General features: G+C 38.8%; 1 protein-coding gene and 1 long non-coding RNA gene across 2 annotated transcripts; one reads left to right on the top strand and one right to left on the bottom strand.

The window, feature by feature from the left end:
* Positions 1-59: 59 nt before the first annotated feature.
* On the bottom strand, positions 60-11,787 carry nudt3b (nudix (nucleoside diphosphate linked moiety X)-type motif 3b). Its single transcript, XM_044348033.1, has 5 exons — positions 11,254-11,787; positions 9,519-9,629; positions 4,922-4,966; positions 4,725-4,809; positions 60-4,389 (listed from the first exon to the last, which is right to left on the bottom strand). Exons 1-5 carry the CDS (start codon positions 11,350-11,352, stop codon positions 4,193-4,195), a joined length of 537 nt encoding a protein of 178 aa, XP_044203968.1. The 5' UTR covers positions 11,353-11,787; the 3' UTR covers positions 60-4,192.
* Positions 10,846-22,785, top strand: LOC122980238. Its single transcript, XR_006403012.1, has 2 exons — positions 10,846-11,044; positions 22,253-22,785. It is a non-coding gene; the product is annotated as an uncharacterized LOC122980238 (long non-coding RNA).
* The last annotated feature ends 590 nt before the right edge of the window (positions 22,786-23,375 follow it).

Below are 23,375 nucleotides of genomic sequence, written 5' to 3' on the forward strand. Positions count from 1 at the left end.
CTGCATGCAGAAAAAAGTAGAAACTGTCACTGATATGAACACAAACAATGACACTGGCCTGAATGTGAAATACTGGTGTTTATTTGTTGGCACATTTATATTACAATCTTCAGTCTTCTCACACTGGTTTTATTCCACAGTCCCAAATGACAAAAGAGGAAAAGAAAGTTCCAGTGACACATTTACCTTGGAGAACACCGTTACAAGTATGTAACTTCAAGGCTGAGGTCAACAGCAAGTGCACATGTGTTGAGTTTGTTATTCAATTGCAAGTATTTTGTGGGGGGGAGGGGGAGTAGCTTTTTAACTGCGTTTTAAATCAATTTATAAATATTCAGGTCGTTCAATTAAGAAACTGGTCTGACCGTTGATGCTAAAGGAAACTTAACAATCCTCAGCTGCTAAGTGATGTGCTTTTAATATTTTTGCTTTGGCCACAAGGTGGGGCCACTTAATTGACATGGCAACACATATTTACACCATGACCTTTGGTAAAATAAGGAAGTGACTTTTATCTGGAGCCCCAATAATTCAATAATTCACAATGTCACATAAAAGAGCCAATTCTGATAGCAGATATGTCCAGGATCAAAGGGTAGATGTGTTAGCTTACATCCTAACTCCACATAACTCATTATGTGGAGACATTTACTTCATAAATTCCCTCCTGAACTCCAGCCTGATTTGCCTTATGACAGGGAACTGCCTGAAAATTTGACTTAGAAGGGAGCATTTAATTGAAAAAAGGTCGACACAAATCCTTATTGACCAAAGCCAAAGTGCATCCTCTGGCTGTAAGGGTGCTGTGTTAGCTATATACAAGACATTAGCTTGTCAATGACACAACAGATTAAAGAACAAACAGAAAATATGGATAAAGAACAAGTGGTTATTAATAATTCACTGGCTGATACTTGTGGAAATCCTCCTCACATTCACTTTGACAGTACCTGTCCCCCCACATCAAACTGCTAAGAGCTAACTGAATCATTGCCAATTACTCAGGGTTAGGTTTTGTTTTCGCCATATACAGGTTCTTCCCCTTCGACATCTAATTGCACATCTCGATGAAGACTGAAAGGTGTAATCGACATGTCATATGAAGTGCCAGGTAGGGCATCATAAACTAAGACTTTGGCCACCACACCTTTGTGGTACACAGCGATAAAATCAGTTCAAAGTCTCAATCTGTTGTGAAGGAGGATTTTAGACTCCTTTCTCTTTTACTGTTATTCAAAGCAAATCTGTCAAATTCGGTCATATCACAGGCCAATATGTGTAGAGTCTGTACAAAGCTCAATGACTAGCAAGAGAGAAAACCATGAAGAAAGACAGTCACCACTACTGTAGAGATCCTTCCAGCCCCTTTTCTAGGTTAGCTTTTTCCCTCCACTAGCTTAATATACAGTATCTTCACATGAAGATTTTCTCATATTTCAGGACAGCTGAATCAAGATACTGGAGTTTTCTGTCCATATTCAAAGTTAAAAAAAAAGACATCTACTACTGTACTGGACTGCACCTCTTCATCTTAACCAAGATTATACAATTATTCAACAACTACAGCTCCCATGAGTCTTCACCACAAATGCACGATCAAACTCTTGTCTGAGTTACAAGTGCTGACAAGGTTATGATTGATCTCTGTACAGTGACAAGATGCTCAATGTTTACATTTTTTTTTAAAGTTTGATGTTGCTATAATCAGTTTTTTTTTATATTAACAATGGATCACATGACTACTCTGCAGTTCCCCCACAGCTCCACAGAGATATTTAACATCCTTCAGCTCATTGTTTTGATTTTCCGACCCTCGATTTTACTGTTTTGGTTCACTCTTCATGGCAGGCAGCTGATTTTAAGAGAAAAGGCTCAGATAAACTGACTGTATGTTACGTGTTCCAGCAACAAACAGCAAGACAAAGTTGGCAACTAGCTGGTGAACGTAGTAGAGCCGGGTGTTTTTCCTTCAGGAGTTGGTGGAGAGCAAAACAGAGAGAATAATGGACTTAAATTCAACAGGTGGACAGAAACTGGATTCCATATTGGTGCTAATGTTGCTCCGTATCTGCCAGATTTGAAAATATGCAACAGTTTTCCAATTTCTGATGCCCTTAAGTGGCCAAATCAAAACAAATAAGAAAAAAAAACAAACAAAAAAAATCAATTACAAGAGGTTTAAATATGGACAAAAACCCACAGTATTATGCTTTAGCTTTTGAGAAAGTAGTAATTAACTAGTAACTAACTAGTGGAACAGTGGATAGCTTGAAAAGGACTTCAGGCCTGCTTATTTCTAAACCAGAGTAGTGGTTTGGACACTGCAGTTGTTCTTCATTTTTAATAGGTTGGCCAAAGAGGAGGAAGAAAAAAAAAAAAAAAACAGTAATCCCTTACTGTTACAAAATTGTTTTGGTCTAAAAAAAAAAGAAGGATTTTGAGAAGAATCTACAACAAACAGGCTCCTCTCTCACCCGCAAACACAGCCGCGATCCCAGTTCTTCAGCCTCAGATGTACTGTACGCTATCTCGAGAGAAAATTCCCAACAGCTCCGAAGCCAATGCCACAAGTTCAAACAAATCTTCCAGCCTCAGTTGAAATGACATGTAGCACTCACAGATGTGTAAGAAGGGTTTTGTCATTTGTACTCTCACCTTTGATCTATACAGAAATAAACAATTTACAATAAAAACCTCTTACATGCTATCTACAGCGCCTCCAGTTTCACAGTATTGAGCCAGCTGCCTCACGCCGACATCGAGGCGAGTGACGCAGCTCGGCTAAAGAGACTTTTGCCAGACGTTAGAGAGAAAAAAAAAAACAAAAACAAACAAACAAACAAACAAAAAAAAACTAGTATCCAAAAGCATTTTACATGTTAAAAACGAGGTCTCAAACTGTACAAGGCTTGTTTGTTCTGCATCTTGCCAAAGACAGCATTATAGATTCCATTACTTTCAATGTCAAGCAGGTGTTTTGAGTGTTTTTGGGGATGCAGATTAAATACTAAAGAAGAAAGGGTTTAAAAAAAAAAAAAAAAAAAATCATGACCATAATGAAAAGTGCCCACTAAAGTCACCTGTGCTATGTTACAAACACAATGTAAACAATTGCTTTTAACCAAACTGAATGTGAGGAGTAAAATATGGAAATGGGTTTTAATAACTTAAGTGATATGTGCTGCATTTTGAAATTACAAGTCCATGATTTTGAAATTTACTACTTCTAACCCTCTCAGTATGTGGAGGAAGACTTTTAAGTCAGTCACAAGAAAGCATTAAAAAAAAAAAAAAAAGAGAGAAACAAAAAAAAAGGGATTAAAAGGAGGTAAAGACACTGAGGAGAAAGGTGGTTCATTTTTACATTGTATGTTGACATTCTTTCACTCTTTATACAGTAAATATGCTCTGTTCGAGAGTGAAACTGTAGTGCTTGGCTAGCTTCCCAAATGAGAGAGAAACACACTTGACACTTGTAATTGAAAGACTACCGAGGGGCCGTATCCTTCTGATTAAAGAGACATCAAGAACCACGATAAGGAGCAAAAAAAATGAAGAGAATCCAAAAGACCCTACCACAAGTCTGTTGCACAGTCAGCATCGGGTCACTCCGGGCGAGTGAGACACAACATAACAGTGCTCATGCAAGACAAGTCACTTCCCACAATTCTGTTCATTCAGATACAGACGACATTTCCTATCCTTATAACAGGGGAGGGAGTACACTAATGGGCACATTCATTCACAGAAAAAATTAACTGAGAAATGGAGGAGACGTTAAAAAGACCACCAAAAGCCTTCAGCTTAAGCACTAAGTATACACTTTTACATTACAACAGTAAAAAGTAGTTCTTGCATTCAATAAACACCACGCTAAGGAAAGAGAATGAGGGGAGCGAGGGGACATTTCATGCAATTGTCAGTAAAAAGAAAAAAAGAAGGGGTCAAAAATTACATTTACATTTACAAAGTGTTTCAGACTATTCACCCAACACTTGTCATCAAGTCTGTGCCATAGTTCTGGCACAAAGGAGTTGGCAAGGCAAACCATGTTATTGAGACAAAAAAAGAAGAGAGGAGAGAAGAGAAGAGAATAGAAGAGAAGAGAGAAGAGAAAAGAGAAGAGAAATGACACAAGTAAGAGCGCGAGTGGTGGCGAAAGCTCCTGGGGGTGTCAGAGTTGTGGTTTTAGTTATCTGATACCCGAGACGGAGCTCTGATTGATGCTGTAGGTAGGGGAGAGGTCCCCACCTATCGTGGCCACCAAAGGTGTTCCGTTACTGGTCAGGCAACTCTCCTGGAGAGCCTCGAAGTAGGTGGCCTGCACAGGCTTGTGACACTGCAACACTTGTATGGCATCGTCTATTTTAAACCATTCCCTTTTTCTCCCTGTTGACAGAACAAGACACCATTGTGGAGCAAGTTAAGACATGTGAGAGACAACATGAGGAGAAAAAAAAAAAACAAGCATTATGAAAAAAAAAAAAAAGAAAAATGTTTTGACTAATTATCCGTACTGTACACAGCAAAATCACAAGGGCAGAAACAAAGCTGGTGTTATAATCTACCCAAACAAACCTACAATAGAATCCCTAAACTGTGATATCACTTAGGCCTGAGAAGAAAAACGAAGGTTTTTAAAGCTACAGACGCCATGTGACTGCCTGAGAACTTTGTCCGTATGATCCCCCATTTTTGACAAGTAAACAAATGCTGTGCTTTACCAATGTTGACCGAGTCCTCCCAGTCCTCCAGCACCTCCGTTACAATAAGAACATAGACGTAGGTTCTGTGTTTCCTCTCTTGGTTCTGTGGGGGGGGGGAAGAAGTATCAGATTTTCACTTCTCATTCACATACATCCTGCAGTGTGTTGACATTTTAAGACAAAAAAAAAGACATAGCAAATAGATGTCAGCTCACCTCAAATACTCCAACTAAACGACCTAAAGTCCCCTTCACACCGGCCTAGAAAAGAAATGAATAAAATGGTGAGCAGATACATGCCGCAGGATACAATTATAATGGACAACTTGAGACGTTTCTTAAATATGAGGTGGAAGACAGGAGTGATTATACTTAACACTTGTACATCCTAATGCAATCTAATGGCCTGACAAACGCTACATTTTTGAAACCAGGGTGTTCTGTTGTCAGAGGTACTGATGTAATTGGTTGTTTTTGAGGCTGAAGTTTGTGTTGTGTAGTGGATTAAATTAAGGGCCTTTTCACACCTGAAAGTGTGGTTCATGTTTTTTTTTTTTTACATTATACACATTTGATCTGGTTAGTTTTGGTTTCACTTTGCAATTATGCGAGCGGATTAAAGAACTTTACATGACCTTCATGTCCTGCTGCCATCACCTACGTGGTCTACATCCCCCTATACTTGACAGTGAGTGGTTTGTAAATGGGCGTGCGTCCCACGTAGGCGTGTTGTCAATTTGGCGGGTAGCTTTCTATCACAGTTTGAATTAATGGAGATATATATGTTATATTATAGATATATATACACATGATATTATATTATTATACTATGTATACTACAGTTTCTTTATCTTCAGGTGGCATTGCTCTCCCGTCCTCTCATATACTCTCTCTCTCTCATTCTGGTTGGTATTTTTGTGAGTTTTTTCCAGTTGACTTTTTATAACGTCGTCGGACCATATTCCAATTAAAAACTCAGTCTCCTCCTCTCCCCCATGTGCTACCCTGACTCATTTTTTTTCTTTTTCCATCGTGATAGCCTGTTGGAACTTCCTGTAATTAGTCCGAAAGTCTGAACCGTCCAAAAAATGTTTTTACACCACAAATGAACCGAAACCACGGTTCAGTTTGATCCGGACCGAGACCAACTCTTTTCGTTGGATCAAGGTTCGGCTGTCTGGTCCAGACCATGGTCCAGGGGAGGTTTCACACCTGTAATTTTGGTTTAGATCAAACTGAAAAGTCTGGACCAAACAAGGTAGGTGTGAAAGGGCCCTACAACGAAAGATTGTTTCTATCGCCTGCAAATGCCTTCAACCCCGTATCCTGGGCAACTGCAGACGCTTCCAAATAATGTCAGAAATATAAAAAAAACACTCACACTTAATTTTAATTTGAATAAAAACTGAAATTACAGTCTGTGCTGCATTTACAGAATCTTGCTTTGTTAATTTCACACTTCACTGCAATTATGTCTAATTAAGCTAAAAGCAAGATAAAATGTGTTTGACAATCTAAATTGTGGAAACGCACATTTATATTCACCAAGATACAGTTGGAAATCATTTTTTTTAATTTCAGGACCAATTGTAACTCAGACTACAGGTGCAATTATTGATCAATTTACCAATTATTTTCTTGATTTATTAGTCATTTGGTCTACAAAATGTAAAATAAAGTAAACAATCAACCAGAGCCCAAGGTCTTCAAGTGTCTTGTTTTGAGCAGCAAATTCTCACATTTAAGAAGTAAATGTTTGATATTTTTGCTTAAAAATTATGAAACACTTATCAATAATCAAAATAGTTGCTGACTGATTGTCTGTCAGTTGACTAATTAACTAATTGCTGCAGTTCTATATATTAAATAGCTGCAAAAACACATGCACACACCTGTGCTCACCTCATTTATCATTTACGTCACATACTGGCAGCATCTCAATGTTTTGAACGTCATGTAAGATCATATAAAAAGGTCAGAAACAAAACAAGGAAGAAACATTTTTTTGCTAACAGTTGCTGTGACTCTCTTCCCATGACTCCAAAGTCACGCAACTGGAACAAATGGAACATTTCTTGCTGTTCATTACCTACAAACCATTTTTAAAAAACAAAAATAATCTCCAAGGTGGAATAGTAGGTCAGGTTTAGATACGGAGCCAGGCCGCTTGCTGACATCTTTGCGGCTCCTTCTTCTTCAGGTTCCAGTTTCAGTCTATAAATAAATGTTGACGCCATGCACTGTACCATGGACCATGTGTTGCACTCCTTGGGCCTTCAGCAAGATCATATGGAAGAGAACAGGCCCACCACTAGAAACCCCAAAGATGTGCCAGGGATTAAGTAATAGGCCAAAAGTCAACCTGTATGTTTTTATGAGATGGAAAATATCTCCCATCTCAAGCATCTGTGTAACTGATAAGACTTCTGGACATCATCTTGGAAGAGGATGTACAGCACTGCGGCTGCGTTACAACTTAAGCAATCCTATCCCGTGTCTTCGTCTCGAAGGGTTAGGGGTGTATGACTACTGGCGCTGTCGTTTTTTCGGAGTTCGAACTTTTGTTCGAACATGGGGAAAAATTAAATATTTGAGTTGTTCGAATTCAGAATTTACAGTCTATAAGCGCAACAGACCGTTTGAAGTAGTTTGCCTTGTGATCCAGCGGAGGGCCTTCTTAATATTCACTATCAGCTTGAGCTATTGCATGCTCTTTGACCTATCAGTAAACTAAACTCATAAATAAAAAGTGGAGAAGGACGCTAGTGAGCAAAGCCGTGCTAATCGGATAATAACGACACCGAAGCATCTGAGAAGTAGTGTGTGGAAGTATTTCGGGGTTACACTGTAGATTGCAAAATTACCAACAAAGATGAGGCTGTTTGCCAACTCTGTAAAAAGCTGCTGCCTTACTTTACAACGACAACAAGTCTGTTAACCAGCTAACACGAGTGAGGCAGCGAAGGCATCAAACGAGTGGAGCGACGTCAGCTCTACAACCTGGTCTGACTGCCTACTTAAGACACGGTGCAATCTCAAGACACATAGGGCAGATGTATCTCAATGTTTTGAGCCACACAGGAAAATATAAAGACTATACTTAACGGTAAGACGCTCTCTCTGATCGCTGACGGATGGACATCACTGGTCATATATATATGCTTATGACAGTCACAGCAAATTGCCTATTTCGGGCACATTATGATTTATTTGTTAGTTTGAATTCATTCAACTAACAATGACTTTTTGAAAAAGTGACAGACCTAATGACTACAGCGCATGAGCCGAGGTTGTGGACAGCCAGAGGATCCCTCATTAACCTTTGGCCTGCTCCAGAGTGCTGTGTCTTCACTGTCATCACTGGCAAGACTCCAAACCAATAAGCATAAGAAATCAGTCACCGCTCATATGGTCATCAGAATAAGCTTGTCAGGATTAGGATATGTCCTGTTACACCACCGTCCAATAAGAGGCTTAGGAAGGCAGAGTATGCGGCGATGCATGAAGCAAGTTTCTGAATGCCGCCTTTTAGGCCTTTTAACAAACCTCAGTAGTGATGTGACATTGCTTTTGACCCTGTGGAAATGTGTTGGCAAGCTGTAGTGTCCTGCAACCGCCAAAGCTACCGAACAGCAGGAGCCAGGATAAGAGATGATATCAGCATCAGTCAGTGTGATGGATCACACACAGAGAATAGGCTTTATATGGCCAGTGACCCGCCAACAATTGACAGCCGGGTGAGATTCAGTGTCTTCGGTGCCCTGTCGCCATTCTGTTCAAAAGGCCCAAGCGATGTACAGCACGTACACTGGAGGATATCTGATTTATAGGATGCACACAGGCAGTATAAGCAGGATATTGATTTCCAATGAGCTTCAGAACTATTCACTAATTGCTACCTGTCCCTCAGCACATATATACACAAACAAAAAAAAGCCATCTCTCAGAGGAAAAAAGGGGACTGGAGCACACCGATTAATTCACAGCCTTTAACTGCGCCTTCATCAGAGACACAGTAGTATGAGGACACAGTAGTATTGAAATGTTAGTTTGTTTGCACAATTAAAGGCTGTGAATTAATCTGTTTGCTCCAGTCCCCGTTTTTCCTCTGGAAGTTTGCTATCCTCGAGCTGAGAAGCACCTGATTCAGCTGCATTTTGCTGGAAGATGCGCAGAGAACCCTGTTGCAACAAAAAAAGCCACGTTTTGTCCTTCAAAATGCCTCAGTAACAGGCCTGCTGGTGTAAAAATAGAACTATCTGAAACCAATAAACAATGAAAGCTGATTTCTTTTCCTTCATTTGCCGTATCTGTGGGATTGGATAGTGCTGCAGTGCAACCACTGGGCAGCCAGTGTTCAATCTCAGTATGACCTCCTTTGACACCTAAACACTGCTTTGTAACATGATGCTGTGATACAGCTTACATGTTGCTAGGCTCTCTATCTCTGTCCATGCAAACAGGATGACGAAACGGGTTTTTGAGTACAAGGTATTAGGCCCAGTGTTAAATAGAGACATGATATAATAGAAACGAAATACAATACATCTTATAAGCCTACACTCAAACTAATTTGCCATGCTACAAATGGAAATCCATTCTCAGAACAATATTCCTGGCTATGAACTAAGTCTAGATGGCCACGTTTCACGTCCATGTTTCAGTGGTCAAAGAAAGTTTTCAAGAGCACAGTCTACATAGGAATGTTTATCTGACAAAGTGGGAATTTTGTAATAACATTTTCAAAAGGGACTTGCTATAAGGGCATATTTTACATACAATAATTATGCTGAGACTCAGTAACAGAACCAACCTCTTCACACACTTCTCGAGCTGCAGCAACATTGGGCTCCTCCTCAGGCTCCATTCCCCCTCCAGGTACTATCCACTTGTCAGGATGTCGACTGCTGCTCACCAGCAGCACCTGCAAAGCATCACAAACAACAGTAGTTACGCATAAACGTCTAAATGAATGTTGTGTGTAGGGCTGCAACTGACGATTATCATCATTATTGATTAATCTGTTGATTATTTTCTCAATTATTTGACATGTTGTTTGGTCCATAAAACGTCAGAAAATGGTGAAAAATCCCAATCACTGTTTCCCACAACCCAAAGATATTCAGTTAACCATTAGAAGACTAAATACACCAGAAAATATACACATTTGAGAAGCTGGAATCAGAGAATTTGGACATTTTCTCCTTTAACGATTAATAGATTATCAGAATAGTTGCTGATTGATTCAACATTTGGCAACTTATCGATTAATCGACTAATCGTTACAGCTCTAATTGTGTGTGTTCACACTACTCAAGTGTTACTGCTTAAGCGTGATATTCAGTTAACTATGTTAGGCCCAAGAAGAGCTAAATGTGAGCATGTGACTCAATAACTACCTGTCCTCTACTACAGAAATCTATCATGACTATCACTGATCACATTCTCTGTATGGTTGCAAGCAGATCATACGAATGTTTCAATTACTGTGGTTTGAGTCAGTAAGTTTGCTTTTTTCACGGTGTCAACAAACTGCTGGAGAAAAGCTGAGGCTTGGCTGAGTGCCAATGTGGTAGACTACAGTCTCTGGTAAAAGTTTCTAGCTACGTGCTGGTCATACTGATGTGTTTCCTGTAATCAACAGCCCATGTTGTTCACAATCTGGCCCCTGCTTAAACCAGAATGAGGAATTAGTTTAGTCTCAACTCGTCTCCTCCCCTTAGGTAAAATGTTTCCACTACAAAGACATCTTTGTGCATGTTGTTGACTGGACATCAGCTTCCCAAATCGCTTCTGATCTCAACTAACCCTTTGCAGGCTACTGGGAGAGCGCAGGAAGGTAGCAACTGAGGCACATTAACAGTTGTACGTGTTAAAAAATATATGTACAAAACCAATCATGTTTAGGGTTTGTCTACAAGGATGTGCTGACTCTCCAGACTTTTGCATTATGAATATTAACGTTAAGTAAACAACGCAAAATACATGATGATGTAAGCTAACCGGGCATCACTTCCACTGTTGTCTTTTAGCTAAAGCTAGTTGCTAGAAGACACAAACAGTTACCTAGCGCCACAATTTCTCTGTGACATGAGCAGATTAGTTTTTTAGTCTGTCGCTTTGGGAAATTACATACTTATCTATATGTATCCAGCCGACTGCTCAAAATGATAAAGTCACCGCTCATCACAGCCCAAACTGTGGGCTGTGGCCGCTGGCCGAGAGCCGGCTACCCACAGCGGCAGCAGCAACACGGCTAGTTAGCATTAGCATGCAGCTAACAGGTTGATTCCAAGTGAAAACCATCTACACAGCTAAAGAGGCTTACATAACACTTGGGTAAGTACGAGCTAAAACTGACAATAATGTACAACATCTGCAGACAATACGAGACACTAAGAAACGAGTGAGTCACCGTGACCAGCTGGCATAAAAACCGCCGCTGTGTTGGTAAATATATTCATTTACAGACAGAGAAGACACTGAAAAGCACCCACGGCTGCTAATGCTAGCTTGGCCCGCCAGACTAGCGACATCCCCGGACTCACCTCCTCCTCAGCCTCGCTCCTGAAGCACAGACAGGCGGCCCGCTTCTTGTAGCCATCCCCGTCGTACGTCCGGGTTTGGTTTGACTTGAGCTTCATCATTTCGGGGGGCACAAAAGTTCAAAAGTACAAGCTAAGTTTACCACTTATAAAGATGATGGTTGTAGACGCAAAGTCCTCCTCCGGGGAAACCTCGGCGTTTTTACTTAAAAGAAATAACTTCTTCTTCGCTTCATTTTCACAAACCTAGGCACATCTACGGCACGGTCGCCATTACAAGAAGCCGTTACGCCCACGACGTAATTTAACCTTTAATAGCTCGGCGAGCGTAAGAAAATCACCTATCACACGTTGGAGAATTGGGGCAGCGGATCGGAGGAAAACGCAACACCACGCTCTGACTGGAGCGAGCCGGTGAAGGAAACTGGCACTTTTGGCTCCAACTAGCTTGCAACCGCCACTTGTTTGAGGCCGATCTAAATCTAAGTTTGTGCTAACTTACTTTGAACGCTTAAATGTGATGTTATTCATGCAGTATGTTGGTGAAATGGTGACCTGTGATGCGGGGTTGATTCATCAGTTTCAGCACCGCAGGTAATGGACAGCGCCAGCATGATCCTCAAAACTATTTGTGCTAAAATGGTTGGCTGTGTGATAAAAGACTTGTCTTATATATAGTATGAGTGAATTAGTGCTAACAGCCATTTAATTAAGCTATTTAATAATCAATAGGGGAGTGCAATACCTCCCTAAATTGGTTTTGATTCGATTAGGGCTGCATTTAGCAATTTTATTATTATTATTATTGGTTAATTCATTAAATTAAAATCACAAACGTTGTCATATTTAAATTTCTCGACCAAACAGTCCAAAATCAAAAGATATGTAGTGTAAAACAAGTACATAATCACGTTTGAGAACCTGGACATCTAGTCAATTAATCTATTTATCAATTGACAGAAAATTAATCTGCAATAATTTGATAATAAATTAGTCATTTTTCAAGCAAAAAAAAAAAAAAAAAAATCAAATTATGATAGGCTTTTAACTGTATTTCTGAGATTTTATAGACAAAACAGTTAATTGATTATTCAAGAAAACAACTAGCAGATTAATTGATAGTTAAGTTATTGATAGTTACTTAATTAAGACTAACGTTAATAATCAGTAGGGGTGGGGACATCACAAAATTATTATTTTTATCTGATACCAAGTACTAACATGACTAGAATATCATTACTGATACCAAAACTTTTTATTATTCAAACGTTGTAATTTACTATCATGTAGGGGTGAGTCAAGAGTCATGATTTATGATGTGAATGCATCATAAAATACTAAATAAGCTTTTCTATTTATTTTTCTCTGTTTCTGTTAATAAATTAATCAGAAGCATGTTAAAACACAAGGCAGTTTTTTAATGGTAAAGAAAAAATGTTCATGGTGTTAATTCTCTGAACTTATGAGTTCACACAACAGCAACTTTGAAATGAATAGTGCATGCACTGAGGAGAGTGTTCATGTACCCAGAACATGATTCAACAATCCTTCTCTATTTCACTTCAGTCTCCCTCCTTCTTTTATTCAGAAGACGTTTCTGAATCTTTGTCTTTTTTATCCCAGAGGGTGCAAATCTTAAACTCATAGTGGAAATACAGTTTTTCGTCTTTGTCTAACACCTTCTTGCATTAGCCAACATTTCCACAGTGGCATACCAAATAATATGTACACATGTCAGTTTCCCAGATAATTTCTCCCACGACTGAAAGTGGATAGAGTATAACTATGACTTTTCCAATCCTATTTATTTGCTGTTTTGATTATTTACATAAATGAACTGGGTTATGACGTGATAAATTTGCCATTATTATATTGCCAACTGCCATTTAGGCTGTTGTATATTATCTGTTTAAGATTTGATTGAATCAGAAACTGTGACTTCTCCTGCCAACAGAAGAACTATGACAACAGATTTTGCTAATAAGGTCCAGTTTATTCTGCCCTCACTACACACCAACCGCTTACAAATGATTTTTATTTGGAAAAAGTATTCTTAAAAATGAGTCACGTCCTCTGTAAGTCTCTACAACATCAATACATAGAACTGTTGGATTACTGTAGATTTCCAAAATAATCAATACTTTTCTAAACAAAACCTTAACTGTACAAAGTAATATTGCATTGGAGCAATAGATCTACTCACCAACCACAAAACAATACTGACTAATAGTATTTGGCTCTGATGTATGTGGAGAGACAAGAAGGGAGAGTCTGGAGCTGCTGCTGCACATATGTAAAAAAAAAAAAAAAAATAGTGATGCTTTGGAAAATTGACTGTCAAACAAATAAAAAAGTGAAAAAAACAACTTGTTTTTGCTAGACAGCACAATAATGTCGTATGAGATGAAGAACAAAGGTGCACTTTTGTAGAAAACTTGTTCTTCTTGAGAGTTCAGAGGACCAGAGAGAGCTCAGTCACCACGCTGTTGATGCGCTTCCCCTCTATTTTACTGGGGCAGATAGTCAGCTGTAGATCAGAACCCTTCCATGTCAGTCAACGTGTTTTCTGTCTGACAGTGTCATGAGATACAGAATGTAATCTAATGACATCAAAACACATGTGTGCAGTTAAATTGAATTGGGGAAACAGCAAACACATAACTGTTAACCCCATAAAGCATTAACAGCTTTAAAAGCAAACAAACTAAAAAAAAAAAAGTCCACTTAACATGGAAGTCCACTTACTGGAACCTGTCAGCATAATTATTTCAACTTTAAAGCCACAATAGCTTAAATTTTATTTTATTGATTCCTTTTGTTCCATTGTTCATTTTATTTGTGTCATTTTAATGCTCCTTTCATAATCTATTTTTGTCCTTAAATCCTGTTTGTCTTTTTTCTGTTGAAGTGCCATTACTTTTACTGCTGCAATAATTCAATCTCCCACCAGGGATCAATACAATTTCATCTTATCTTATTTACCTATATTCCCTCTCGGGTTTCTCTCCACAGATGCTGATATTTTGAAGTGTATCTTACCTTCCTCTTACCACATCTCAGATGGCTCTTCATTAAAGCAAATCCCATCCTTTTCCCATCTGAAAACAGTTTTGTGCCAAAAAACAGAAATCACTATTTTCAAAGAACAACAACTACTGTTACTACAAGTGATCCCTACTGCTATTTAAAGAGATTATTTCATTATATATAGTATATTTTTAAGAAATATGTATATTTTAGAATGACTGAATGAATACAGGAGGCAAACATAATATTACACCTACAGTACAACGCAATTGCAATTTTACACAGTAACTGCAATAAGACCTACCCTTTGATAAGTTTATGATGCACAGTTTTAGTTGTGTGTTTGTTTGTGCATGGCTGTGTGTGGGTGTGTCTAAAATTGTATCATATTTTTAAATGAACACATGTCCAACGAAGCTTCAGCAAATGTTTACACTTTATGCCCCAGCAAGTTTGAACTCATTGCAAGGCGTTACAGTCAGCAGGTGTTCGTGATATTATGTCTACCGCTCACTGTGTGTTGCTGAGATGACGCCTGTTATATCACAGTAAAAACATTACAAGATACAGGAATGAAAAATGCAATTAGTTGGATATGTTGCCCTGGGCCAGCTGTGAGCAGTAAATATGAAACACTAACATGTAAACATGATTAAACTACAGTAACGATAAAAATATTTTTGGAAGAAGGAGTCAGGAGTCAAGCCAACATGTTCTCAGTTGCAGGAAGAGACTGTTTCAGTTGCTGTAATTATACACAGTCCGTGCTACCACGGTTTAACTGTTTACCATGGGCTTAGATTATCATTGGGAAAACATAATATAGAAGTGTAGAGATGACAGTCTGTTTGGTAACAAACATGCGACAAAACAACCTGCACAAAGACTTGCTGTAAAAGTATATTCATATCCTGTTGGCAGCGAACAAGTACACAAACTTGCAAAGAGGACGGAGCACTTTGCAGTTATGACTTTATTCCTTAAACTGATGTTTCAGCATCAATGTGCCTTCTACAGAGCTTAAAAGACAAAACTAAATCACATATATATGAAGCTTCTGGCACACATAATGGACTACATTCATATCCTGTTTTGATGGAAAGTCAATTTCAGAGCTGCAATGATTAGTCGCCTAATGGATTAGTCGATTGACAGGTAATTAATCACCTATTTTGATTATTGATTAATCGCTTTTAGTCTTTTGTTTCTCTTGTTCCAGTTCCTGCTTGCCTTACCCTATATCTTTTGGTTGTGGACTGTTGGTCAGGACAAAACAAGGCATTTTAGGTTGCAACATGGGCTTTGGCAAATAGTGATTGACATTTTTCAGCATTTTCTGACATTCAGTAGACCAAATGACTAATCATGCAACTGAGAAAATAACCAACTGATTAATTCATAGTGAAAATAATCATTAGTTGCAGCCCTAATAAAGTGTTTAGATTTAATTTGATCTGAGCAAAAACATAATAAAACTTAAACCATATTAGATCTATTGGTATGTTTTTATTTTGAAGTCACATGTTGCAAAGGCGAACTGTCGAATACAGATTATCAAACGGTCACGGATGTTAACACGGCAAGAAAAAAAAAATCCCCTTGTGTGTTTCATCCTGTGTTCTCTGCCTCGCTCTCCTTTCAGGAGGATGGGAAGACGCTTTACGCAATTAAACATATCTGTATAGGGTCATACTCAAGAGGTTGCACTTTCACTATCTGCAGTTGCTATGGCAACACATTCTCTTTGCAAGTCTCTGGTGAGCCATTCACATGCAGGAGCAGAGAGACAGTCCCCATCATGTCCAAAAGAGGGCGCTCACTTCTTTCAGTAAACAAATAGTATATGAGCTGAGGTTTTTAGAGAGAGTGTCACTCAATTGTAAAAATCTTTTGAATTATTCATAAAACCATTGACATTCTAGTAAATATTTGGTCATAAGGAACCCCCTCATTTGATTTTGACATTGTATACTTCTATCTACTGTGTATTATATACAACATGCATTGCTTGTCTGTGTATGTTGGAAGAGGGATCCATCCTTTGTTGTCCCTCCTGAGGTTTTACTTGAGTTTTTCCCTATCCCAATCCAAATGATATAGTTGTGTGCTGTACAGTGTGTAAAGTCCTCTGAGGAAAATTTGTGGTTTTGGGCTATATAGAATATATATTAAATAATTAGTTTCTCTCTCTCTTTCTCATCCTTTCTAATCCTTTTAAGGTTTTTTCTCCTTCTTTTCTGATTAAGATATGCATTGGAGAGTGCCCTGTTCAAGCCACTGTGAGGGTTTTTTGCACCTTTCCGTCACATTTTTGGCTGGACTGCAGGGGTCCATGACTGACTGAATGACTGACTGACTGACTGACTGACTGTCTTGTTTCGGTCGTTTCCGTGTATATCAATTTTGTGTTGTTTGCATATGTGTAAACAAATAAAACTCAAAAAATAAAATAAAATCATGCTTTGGAGGGCAGTGTAGACTTGCCTGCACCCGCACACTCAGCTCCATATTGAAACTATTTCTTTTCTTTTATAAGACAGGTCAAAGGACATGATTCATGTGTGGTGAAGTTCCTGATACCAGAGGGTTTGCTAATTAGTTGGTATTTGTAAGACTAGTTGAACCAAATAAACAGGGATGGTGGCTGGACTTCTGAGCGGGCCATGGCACTCAGATGAAACTGCTCATCAAGCCCGTGGGGCCAGCCAATGTAGGTTACTCTTAAGCAGATTCAGTGTAGATAAAAGGCCTGTTTAAGCAGCTGAGGATCTGCTCTTTTCTTGGCTGAGGGTAGGATTCAAAGTTTAAAGAGTGCAGTACATTAAGTCAGGGTTAGAGATTGGTGTCAGCTGTCTGAAGGCTCAGTAGATCTATGACAGCACTGCCTGATACCAACTCCAGGGCCAAAACATCATTTAACATTAATACTAGGCTTCTGTAGGAATGCTCACAGTGCTTTTGACCCATTTCACCATGTGTATTGACATATACTGTATATGTGTGTAAAAGTGACTTGACATGACATCCAAATCATTCAGAATGGTTTTGGCAGCCCTGAACCAGAAAATATGCCTTTCACATTAACTGGCACACAACACCTGAGTCTAAACTATGTTAACCATTTAAAGTGAGGAGTAAAATAAGTAATATAGAATCAGACGGATGGTTCTGATCTAAAAATGCTGCTTACATAATGCTGAAAACTGGGGAGAATTTCAGTCACGTTTCACAAATAACATACCAAAACAACATCAACCATGTTGGCATAACCACATATTTTCCAATTCATTTTAAACTGTATGAATACTACTAACTAAACATACATTTCTGTATGTATGCATATATAAATAAAACTGTTATACCTGCATTTGCAAAGGATTAGTATTTAAAGATCCCCTCCAGACATGTTTTAAGACATAAAAATACTCTTCTTGGAATAATAATTTGCGTCTGCTTTGGGTAAAATTACACCCACTCATTTTCTCCCATTGAATATTCAGGAATCTATATGGATATGCAAATATTTTTAATTTGCAAAAGTAAAAATACAGGACAAGATGTACCCACTGAAAAGTTTATTCTCAATGTTGCAAAATTGCAAAAGTTTTAGGCACCAAAAGTAAAATGAGGAAGCTTTCAAAAATAATGCCATGAATAGTTTTTATTTATCAATTAACTTCATAAGAAGTTCAGTAAACAGAAGAAACCTAAATGTAATTAATATTTGGTATGAACATGCTGTGCCTTTAAAACAGCAGCAGTCCTCCTTGGTAAACCTGCACACAGTTTTTCAAGTTACTTGGCAGGTATGTTGTTCCTGCATCTTGGAGAACTCGCCACATTTCTTCTGTGGATTTATATAATCCCAGGCTGACTTGATGATGTTGAGATCAGGGCTCTGTGGGGACTATACCATCTGTTGCAGGACTCCTTGTTCTTCTTGTTGCTTAGTTCTTTATGACTCTGGCTGTATGTTTGGGGACATTGTCATGCTGCAGAATAAATTTGGGACCGATGTGACACCTCCCTGATGATACTGCATAATGAATAAGAATCTAAAAAACTAAAGTGCCTAAAACTTTTGCACAGTATTTTATGTGCACTGGAGGTTTCAAGTTTCCATGACTGGCTCCAAACTAGTTGTGATATCATAAAATCATACTCGTAGGTAAACACATTAAACTGAGATTTACACAGAGAAACTTTCACCTCTTCAGCTCTTGAATGTGAAAACAAACTCTGCACATACATCATACTGCACCATGAAGCTCAAATATCCAAGTGATGTAACAACAAGCAAAACATGTTTTTGAGTGGAAAGGGACTTATTGTAAAATTGTAATTTTGAAGTTATGCTACAGCTTGTAATACTACAGAGACTTCCTGTTTCCATAGGTAAGATAATGGCTTTTAACTGGATGGTTCCTATAGATGATTTCTAGCAACCAATTTTCACATTACTAAAATTTTAACTAGCTAAGACATTCATTACGTTTTACTTGTTCAATCAGATTTAGTAAACCACTAGTTTGAAACTAGCTAATACTTGCTAAGAACTTCGGAAGGATTTCACACTTAATATTGGATTTATAAATAGCTGGTGCAACCGAATGCACCCTACATCAAAGGTCACTGTTTGGAGTGAGGTTTGTTTTTTGAAGAGAGGACATTAGAGTTCTAAAAGTGTGGAAAAACTCACTTCTTGGAATATTATATCCTTTGTTCAAATCCAGAGTGTGATTGTGACATAGACACAGCATCTTGCAAGCAGTCACAGCCAGAGCTCGACTATAACAAAAGCAAATGAGCAGGGAGATCAGGCTATAGTGCTATCTCTTAATATGGCAATCCCTGTGAAGATGTACGACACACGACCAAAGGCCATGCAGCGGCTGAGGTTTATTTAATTGAAGACTGCAAAGATATTGGCAACATTAACCTTTTGAGCACCTTTTTTCTCCAGGTAAATATACACGTTAATGACTAAATAAGCAGGAGATTGTGTTGTTCTGCCCAAGGCCAGAATAGATTGTGCTTGGTTTCACACACAAGAGAAGCGTGTTGTGATTTTCTTGGCTTAAAGTGACATTGCCCCCTTTCTCCATATAGTAGCCTTTGCTAAGACGTATTAATAAGTTTTTATAATATAACATCATTAGTTTCTTATATAGAATATTGCACAAAGTCAGATTTTATTGAATTGTATGAAAAAAGGCATTTAAAGATTTATACTCATCTTTCTTGTCAATCAGAAAATGTACTTCAGATGAAACACAAATGACCTGTACTGGAATATTGAATGAATGTATGTCTCACCACTTTTATCAGCTATAGTTTGCTTATATCAGCAAAAGTTTGGATTAAAGTATGTTAGCCTGATTTTAAAAACTGTATTTTATATTTTAAAGCAGAATGCCTCATAGCCTATGGCTGGCTTACAGCAGTGGTTCTCAAACTTTTTCACATCAAAGACCCCTAAACGGACACAAATTAGACCATAGACCCCATCTAATAAGATTTTTGCTTTTAGATGTTTTATTACAGAAAGTGTGTGAAGCCCATGACCAAAATAGTCATACATCCTGTCATTGTGTTACTTATGGATGGAATTATAGTGAAGATGAATTATTCACGTTTTTGCTGGGGACCCCCTGGAAACCCCTCAAGGACCCCTGGACCCCACTTTGGTAACCACTGGCTTATAGTGTATACTTATTAGGGTTTGTTGCAGTTCTCACATGGTAAACCATTTCAGATATTTAAGGATGTTAAATGTTATAACCACTAGGGGCTGCTGTTATGCTGGTTACAACCGGACCAAACTCATATCTCTAGAGACATTCAGCAATTCAAAAATGGATGTATGTAATAACAGAAAGATGCATGGGTGAATAAAGTATATCATTAAAATATGAGAACAAATCTTGCCATTATCAGTTATACAGGCTGATTTACTAAAATGCATCAAAAGACTCCTGTGTTCCTCCCATGTCTGTGCCTCATGGATGACACCAGTATCATGCTTGCAACTGGACAGATGTCTGTCACAGTAAATCAGGTAACTCTCCCCTGAGCAACCATGTTTTTCCTTCATTGAATTTCAGGGTCACTTCAAGATGTTACCAGATCCTACAACAATGACTAGAAAGTCAAATGGCACACAAGGGTTTAGCGAGAAAAAGTGGAACGAGTATGCTTCCACTCTACTAAATACATACCTTCTGAAAAATGTTTCAATCAAAGATGCATTTAACATCCATTTACTGTACTCAGTTGTCCTGTTGGCATGCTTATAGAGACATACTTGGCTGGCACCTTTTAATCCCAACCACCTCCAACATATTGCTGTCCTATTATAGACAGTAATTTAGAAAGATTGCTGTCATGAGTATATAATTCTTTCTATTTTCCAGTTGCTATTTTAATGGCCATATGGTATGGAAAAATAAGATGAACTTTGATACAAACAGGAAATTAGGCTGTTTGTTCTATAAATAAATCAAGAAACAACACAACAGGGAGGCACAAACCCGCTGTACTCAATTTATCTAAAAATAATCCATTTCATGGTTTTCATGAATGGGATTTAAGGGTGAATCCTTTCTCTACATTTTCTACCCTGAGCCTCACTTGGTCACGTTATCCTACAGCTTTATAGTGGCAATAACATCTCTCTTAGTAGTAACATTTTTTACTGTTCACAAGAAGAACCCACAGTAATGTAATATAGTCGGTCTCAGTGTTTGTGAGAACTCTGCAGATGAAATGTAATACATTTCCTTGTGCACACACAAATTGCACTGTAGCCAGTCTCTTATATAAAAAAAAAGGTTTTAGAGTTCAAAGGTTACACCTGTGACAACTGTCAGCCAGCCAGCATTTCAAAAAATACATCACTCTCACATGGAGCATATGGCCAATCTGTCTGTCCCGGCTGGCCTGTTTCATCTTTGTAAAATATTGCTTCAAATAGGCAGTGACAAACTGACTCATTTCTGTGACTCCCAACTTGTGGGTGTGTTAGACCGTCAGAAGCTCAATTTTATCTAATCAAATGTCAGCGGATAGTCAGTATACCCCCAGAGTTCAATATTGGATGACACAGACCCTGATGAAAAGCTGTGAGACGCAAACATCAGATTTTGTTCCAAATATAAGATTGTTTATGTGATACTGAAGGACTTCCATGTCTGCTCCTTCTTTCTCACCATCATTGCTATTCTTTATTAGCAAGTTTTTAAGGCAGCTCTTCGGCAGTTTATTTAAACATTTGGTCTGGGAAGCAAGTTATTTAAGACCTAATTTGTAAGCCTTGGAAAAAGAGGCGAAGGGGAATGAGCGAGTGGACGAAACTACAAAAACAGGTCAGAGCTGTCATAAGCAGAGGGTCACTGTAAATCATACAAATGCTGCAGGAAAACTGGCCTTTAATGAATGCCATCAATAAATAGAAAATCTTGTGACCTCAGAATATGAATTTTGAATAATTCCCATTATGTGTCCATGAAATGAGAGACGTCTGGGGGCAGGTGATTATTCCTCTGTGGTTAGTCGTTTTCACTGGGATTTTCACTACTGACTGGAATTAACATGGCTTAAATTCTCTCCGCCCCATAGCTAATTGAAACAAGTAATCTCCAGAGTTTGCCTTGCACAGAGGGACGAGGGGGGGGGGGCTCAGCGGCGTAACATGTTATCCTTAGAGCAGACACGTTCAACAAGACCGTCTTGCAGTGCATTGCAGCAGAAAGCAAAGCAGGAATGGGTCTCCTGGTGGAAATAACTTTTGTATCCATTCTCCACAGCTAAATAATTCACTTATTATGCTAACCATGCTAAACAGAAATAGAACACTGTTTTGAGGAGCTGACAGATGGAAGAGAGCTGGTGCTTTGTGGGGTAATAAAGAGATGTAAAACACCCTGTTCAATAATGTGCACAAGTTATCACTGTGATTTTTTTGCATGACTTATAGGATCCCCCTGACATCCCACAAGACTGTCAGTCTAGTCGTGTAGCTGGAATTTGCTGCAGCAGAGGTGGGGATGAATATTCAGAAGCTCAGCTGCCTCCAAGGCCTACAGAGACATGACACACACACCCCTCCAAGGACCCCCAACCCTCCCTCTTTCTCTATACACATACACACACACACACACCCCTCCACTTTCCCTTGATGTGGTGGAGTCAGTCCAACACTCCACAGGTGTGACCCACTCAGACCTGTGAAAGCCTCCACACACCACTCAGGCCTGTGATCAGGAAGGCAGAAAGAGCAGCTGCGCATATACAGGAAGCAAAGGACAGAGTTATCACCATGAGCCATCTGTAATGGACATCATGGGAAATGAATCAATCCCTCCTTCCATGACTGGTTGCGCTGATGTCACAGTTAAACTGATAGATGAGGAAGTTGTCTCCCCACAAGACACTTTGTGGACTTTTGAAGGTTAATAGCCAAAAGATGGGTCCATCAATCGCATTAAAGTCTGAAATAATAACACCCCATGCTTGGTTTAAAACTAATTTCTCGCTGTTTTGCTTGATGATGTTGGACATATATAGGCATGCCGTGGACATGATTCTATATACTCTGCTGCAGAATGTGGCGTCAGTCATTGAAACACACACACACACATACACAAACACACACACACACACACACACGTAAAACCCAGCATCTAGATTGAGTTTTAGCACTCAATGATTGGACTTGATATGTTCGTCATGGTCTACGCACAGCATCCCGAGCGCTTTGAGACTCAGCATGCTGCATAAGCTGCGCAACAGCACCTGTAACGCCTGAGCCGACCCAGAAGCCTCATATCTGAAATAACCATATCCTCTGTTGGCACCGTTGAAATTGAATTGATTGCGCGTTATCACGTTGCAGATAATCTGATAGTCAAATAATATCATTAGACTGGACAGTAGACTATTAATTGTTGCATCGTGTCATAGCAGTCTAAATGATCTGGCAGCATACATTTCTCCTAACAAATAGAGTCATTAACTGCCCTAAATAGTGAGACATTTTAAAAGCATGTGTTCAATTAGATTTAACTGTAAGTGACAAAAATACAAAGGGAGGTAATGTG

The sequence above is a fragment of the Thunnus albacares genome, chromosome 4 (assembly GCF_914725855.1).
Source record: "Thunnus albacares chromosome 4, fThuAlb1.1, whole genome shotgun sequence".
Taxonomy (NCBI): domain Eukaryota; kingdom Metazoa; phylum Chordata; class Actinopteri; order Scombriformes; family Scombridae; genus Thunnus; species Thunnus albacares.

Excerpts from the sequence above, each read along its gene's own strand:
- nudt3b (XM_044348033.1), bottom strand. The coding sequence starts at position 11,352 with ATGATGAAGCTCAAGTCAAACCAAACCCGGACGTACGACGGGGATGGC. Across the intron at positions 9,630-11,253 it reads GGAGCGAGGCTGAGGAGGAG|GTGCTGCTGGTGAGCAGCAG; the intron begins GTGAGTCCGGGG and ends GATGCTTTGCAG. Across the intron at positions 4,967-9,518 it reads CTCGAGAAGTGTGTGAAGAG|GCCGGTGTGAAGGGGACTTT; the intron begins GTTGGTTCTGTT and ends TTTCTTTTCTAG.